Here is a 6,000-nt window from a genome sequence, read left to right as displayed (position 1 = left end):
TTTTTTTCTTTATCAGGCACTTGATGAAGATACTCATCATTTTTGTGTAACTCTTTGTTACCCCATGGACCATAGCATGCCAGGTCCTTCTATCTGGTAATATGCAGTTTTTAGACTAGGGTTAGTTCCATTCTGGTTATTTAGGGGTGTTTCAAGGGAAGACATGATTGTTTTCTGACAATCTTCAAAAGATCTACAGATCTTTTTCTTTTTTTTTTTTAACCAAAAAAATCCATTACTAAGGGAGTAGTCACCTGTGAATATGTAAATTTAAAAAATCAGTTACATTTTTAGCTTTTTGAAAATAATGATTTCTTGTATTGTGTGAAGAGGGAAACTTTGACAAAATGTACTTTAAGAAGGACCTCCTCATTTCAGTGCTTCAGTATCTGTATCCAGTCAGCCCATAATAGTACTTGTGATTTTCTACATTTCAGTCCCTTTCCCTTAGAAGCTTTTAATCTTTCTGAACTTGAGAAAGCTATTTTTTTGTTGTTTGTTTACCACCCCACCCCCTCCAGTTTTGTTGTCTTTGTTGAGTTATAATCAGAATTGCCCACCCTGTTCCCCTCTTGTGCTTATTTTGTTTCTAATGTTTATTATTTTTCCCCCCAACCTTTTCCAGGGAATGTATTACAAGGATTTTTAGATTCCTTTAATGATCCTAAAAAAAGAAAAGTCAGATTTTAAATTTTTGGTTCTGGCCTGTAATCTCAATGGTATAAAGAATTCCCAATGAAGAAACTTCTACCAGCACAGATCAGTAACTGTTTCCTAAGTTATGACCCCTATACTTTGGAGTGCTTGGGGCACTGAGTCATTAGGTCACTTAATATAAGACCTTATAAATTGGAGATAGAACTGGAACCCAGCTCTTTCTTACTCTGAGACCTGCTCTCTAGACATAAAGTCAATCATGCCATGCTGTTTCTCATGGTAGGGATTATTCTTTGCTAAATGGATTACCATATATACCTGCCCAAATAAAACTCACCCACCACTGTTCCGCCAGAAGGCATGATCTCTTCCCTATTTACTTGGCAGTTTCACTACCTGGAGAAACTTGATGTCATTTGGAGATTTTGCTGTACATAGTATTTGTTATAGATGTTTTCTTTTTCCTTTCTGCCACTTCTCAGCTGGCCCTTCACCATATAACGTATAACTTTTTTTTTTTTACTCTTGGAGGGATGGAAGGTAGGGCAATTGGGGTTAAGTGACTTGCCCAAGGTCACACAGCTAGTAAGTGTTAGATGTCTGATGCTGGATCTGAACTCAGGTCCTCCTGACTCCAGGGCTGGTGTTCTAGATTCACTGCCCTACGCAGCCGCCCCTAACATAATTTCTTCCAGCTTCTTTGAAGTGTTTAGAATGGCTAGTTCCCCTCTAGGAGTTACTGTTACGGTTTTGATTTGTTATTTTATTTTATTATTTCCTAATTTATTATTTTTATTTTGTTATTTGTTATTTCCTGTTAGTGAGGTAGTAATTTCCTTTGGTATTTTAGGGCAATTCAGTGGGTTTTTTTTTTAATAGCATTAGATGGTAAACTCTACAAAGGTTTTTTTTCTCCTAGTCTTATTTTGATGCCTTTTTGTTTTCATGTGGGTTATTTCTAGAAATACTTCCCTATGTACACAAAAATGAACCCTTCCTGTAACCAAGAAAAAGAGGCGCTTTTTTTTTACAGTTTATTTATTTTGTTTTCAACATTCACTTCCATAAGTTTTAAATTTTCTCCTCCTCCCTCCCCAAGATGGCATGCAATACAAGAAAAGTAGTTTAAAAACAGTACCTGATATAGTCGTGCCTAACAGGTAAATACATTTCTCTGCCACAGTTTTAAAAATTATTTGCGGAACTCCATACATATATTCTCCTCTGTCTCCCAGCACCTTGTATAGCTGTTCACTGATGAATAATAACTTTGTATTTGCACAGTGCTTTAAGGCTTTTCCCTCTGACCCCATGATGAGGGAGGTTTGAGCATTATTATTCTGAAGAAGCTGAGAGTTAAGTGACTTGTCCTAGATCACATAGCTAAGTAGTTGTTGGAGCCTAGCTCTAGCCTAGGTCTCCTGACTCTAGGTCACTTGGATCCTCTTACCCAGTATGGAAGTGAGGCCTGTGGCTCATAGTGCTTCTGCCCCTGTTTCTGTTCTTTTTTCTAACTACCTTTTAGATGGTTTACTATTTTTGTGTCCCAACATTAGAGGGTGATAGGAAAAAAAAAATGTTACTAATTATTTAGAAAGATCAGGGAATAAGTAGAAACTGTTGAGGCGTCATAGTTTTAGATTCTGTTGGTAGGTTTGTTTTGTCCATATTGCTCCTGGATTCTCCTGATTATAAACCTGGATAATCAAGTCAGCTGATGACTGGAAGGGAATATTTACATTCTGGTAGTAGCACAGAAAGTTTTTCAGAGTTTTCATTCTGTAGTTATTAAAGCAGCCACTTGGAAGATACTCAGGTTGGCACAGGACTTGGACTCTGATGTCACTTTATGTTGTTGTAAGATCTAAGTATATTAGGTATCTGCCATGGACAACTCATGATTTGCAACTGCCTGACGACAACAAATTGCCATTGGGGTAGAATAGAAAGAGTTAAAAAAGGTGGTGTGGAACCATTAAGCTGATCTGTTTTTTATCCCATAGCTTCTAAATAGTGACTGCTAAAGTGGTCTTGTGAATGTTATTTCATTGAAAAGAGCAAAAAAAATGAGGAGCGGCATTGTTATGAATTGGCTTGCTGAGAATTATCTAACCTGCTCTCTGAAGGGAGCTTAGTTTCAAGAAAGATTCTCTGGATCCTTCAGGCAGAAGGCTGCCAGTAAAGTCCGTTGGATCACATTAACTCTTCATACTGCTGCAAGTTTCCCATTTAAATTTATCTCACATTTCAAATAATCCCCTTTTCCTCTTTTAGTCAGTTCAAAGTAGAGAGGCCTGAACTTCCTCAGTTTACTGTTGAGGAATTGAGGCCCAAGGAAATGAAATTATTTCTCCAAAGTCAGCTGTGGTAGAATTGATTACAGTTTTAGAATAGGAGGGTTCTCAGAGGCCTCTGATCTTCATGGAAGCAAACTGAGGCACCCAAGGATTCAAACTCTCTTTCCTCTTCCCTTCCCCCCTTCAGATCCAGCCTCCTTTCTACTGTATTGCTCCCTGACATAAGGAATGGCACCTCATTACTCTATTAGCATTAGAACCACGGCCTGATTTCTCTTAGGCCCTTCTGCTCCTTTCTTGGCTGACTCCTCTCCTTAAACCAGAGTTGCTCAGGCTGGCCTCTGTTCCCCATTGGGTTCCTTCCCCCTCCTCTTCTCCCTGAGGCTCAACTTTGGCCTGCAGCCAAAGTCACTGGCCAGGCTGGCAAGCATCCTCCACCCGATGCTGGCCTTGGAGCTCTGATGGGTGTCTCCAGATGCTCTGATGAGGGTGTCTCTGGAGTGGGGTGGGGTGACAGCCGGTATTTTTCATTTGGGGTCTTGAGTGACTTCTACTTTGCATGAGGTAGATAGATTTTTCTAGACCGGAATTCTCTTCCTGAGGCAGCTCTTACCAATCCAGATAGACATTTGCTCTGCAGCTTGGAGTTGCTTAGGGCATTAACATGAATTTCCCTGTCTAGAGCACACTGTAAGTATGTGCCAAGGTTGGGATCTGAACAGAGGCCTTCTGCAGATACAGCAGCTTGATTCTGTGTGCCTTTCCATGATTGGTTTAGTAAGGTTAAAAAGTGCCTGCACTCAGAAGCTTATACTTGGCTTATGGATTAAGGCCTGTGTCATTTAATAGAGACTTTGTGCCTTTACTTATTCAAGGCCCTGGTGCCCCTTTAATATGATGTGCTTGAGTCTGGATTCTCTAGACTCTCAGTGAATCTTGTAATTATGTCAAGTATCATTGGGTTGGGGTATTTTTCCCTCCATTATTTGAATGTCATTTTCCTGAACCCTGGCCACCACAGAGAGTACGAGGCCCGCCTGGAAAGATACAGTGAACGGATCTGGACATGTAAGAGCACTGGGAGCAGCCAGCTGACCCACAAGGAGGCCTGGGAGGAAGAACAGGAAGTGGCTGAGCTGTAAGTAGTGCTGGGGGAAGGGGTTCAGCACTCACCTCAAATAGTTTTTGACATTTGAAAGTTAGGGAGATTGTGGACCCTGGTGAGGCTTGCTACCTTCCAGGTGTGAGGTGAGCTAATTACACTGGTCTAGACCACCCAGGCAAATGTCCCCCTGCTTGGGGGCTGGGGTGGTACTTAAATGTGCCTAAGTACATTAGAGAGCAGGGCCTCTTTGAGTCCTTAGCTGGCTGGTGAAGCCTATGGGCTTCTTAAAGTAATGGTCTCTTGGCTACCTTTATCATCAAAGGAAATGCATGTTACACACTATTTTTAGAGAACAGTGAAAATAAAGATGTCTTTTTTTTTTTTCCCCTATCCAAGGTCAAAGATTTCCCTGCCATCTGTCCATGGGTTGGGGGGAGTGGGGGTCAGGGTCCAATCCACTACAGGTTAAGGACTCTTGGTTGAGAATTAGGAGGAATCTTGTGTCTTGGTATCCTTAAATTGTAATAGTACTTTTAAACCTTTGTGTTGTAGAAAGACCTGAATTTGAGCCATGTGCATAACCCCGGGCAGGTTGACTATATTGGTCTGCATATAGGCCATGCTTTTCCTCCACACTTGGCTTCCTTTGTTAAAACATTGGGATCTCCTCAGTGTTGTTTTTTCAGCATATAACAGAAATATGCCACCTCAGAAGGATGCTTAGGACAGTGTCATTGTAGCTCAGCTGCTTGATTCTTCAGAATGTCGGATCATGGAAACAGTGTTACAGATGACTACAGTTTGGCTATATTGTGTGTTAACAATGTTTTAGGGGTAAACCTAGGAGCTTAGCCATCATTTGTAACATTTGTTACTATAGGAAATACATGGCAAAATGGGAAAGTAGGAGTATTCACTCCTAGGTTTTTCAGACTGTGTGTGTGGGCAGCGCTGTTCTGTCTTGATACAGCAAAGATCAGTCATTATTCCGGTGCAGAGGTGTTCATAAGTCAGGCAATCAGAACTTGGGAGAATACCTGAACTTAGTTTTCTTCAAAAATTTCATTTTTAGGAATGTGAGCTACATGTAAGGCAGTATGGTGTCTTACTTCTGTGGCCTTCCTTTTCCTTATCTGTAAGGGAGGGATGGTAATTTGGCATTACATAGGACTTTACAGTTTACAAACTACTTACTACCTCCAGACACTTTTGTGAGGTGTCGTTAGTATAAGTGATGTCTCACAAGTGAGGAAACAATGTAGAGAAGCCAGCTTGACACATCTAGGGAGGAAGTAGCCAAGGTTTGAATGAGGGGCCCTTGACAGAGAGTTGGTGTTTGTTCCATTGTCCAGGGACCTACTTTAGTACAAAACAAATAAATGCAAAGAGGTCATATTGTTGATACTCATCATAAAGTAAGGTGATAAGGAACATAATCATTAGAATACAAACTGAAGCATGACTGCAACAATCATTTAGCTGTTCTGTTCTGTTACTCTTACATCACCTACATTTCCTGACATTCCTCCTCACTCTCATCTCAGAGCCGTCCCTTCAGTAGAACTGATCAGCAAATTGATAATGTCCAACAGCAGCATCCTGGCTGTCAGTGTTTCCACACCCATATTTCCCTGAACTCTGCAAATAAGGGAGAGATTGGGGCCTTTTTCAGTAATCTTTGGGTCAGACCTTGGTCATTACACTGGCATAATATTCAGTTTTGGTTATTGTGGTGTAGTATCTGTTTCTCTTGTAGACATGTCTTACCCTGTTTTCCTGGCTCTGCTTACCTCACTTTTTACTTGTTCATATAAGTTTCCCCATGCTTCTTAGCATTTATCATAGAAAACAGCATGCAGTATTTTCCTTTGTCTTGGAGGGACAATCTTGCAGTTTCATCTTATTTGCCTGGGGCAGGTGCTGATGACTGCCCAGCTTTTG

At 40.8% G+C, this 6,000-nt stretch overlaps 1 protein-coding gene across 2 annotated transcripts in view; it reads left to right on the top strand.

Moving 5' to 3' along the window:
* The window catches only part of BAZ1B (bromodomain adjacent to zinc finger domain 1B), a 67,253-nt gene that overhangs the window by 3,045 nt on the left and 58,208 nt on the right, over positions 1-6,000 (top strand). For both annotated transcript variants that reach the window (XM_069089475.1, XM_069089474.1), the window contains exon 2: positions 3,976-4,092. In XM_069089475.1, the coding sequence (XP_068945576.1) occupies positions 3,976-4,092 (117 nt within the window). The remainder of the gene's footprint in view (positions 1-3,975; positions 4,093-6,000) is intronic.

Source organism: Petaurus breviceps, unplaced genomic scaffold (assembly GCF_028583685.1).
Source record: "Petaurus breviceps papuanus isolate PSGF00001 unplaced genomic scaffold, PetGlider_PUasm1.0 186, whole genome shotgun sequence".
NCBI classification, from domain to species: domain Eukaryota; kingdom Metazoa; phylum Chordata; class Mammalia; order Diprotodontia; family Petauridae; genus Petaurus; species Petaurus breviceps.
Note: the sequence above shows the minus strand (reverse complement) of the source record. Positions and strands in the feature narration are given on the sequence as shown.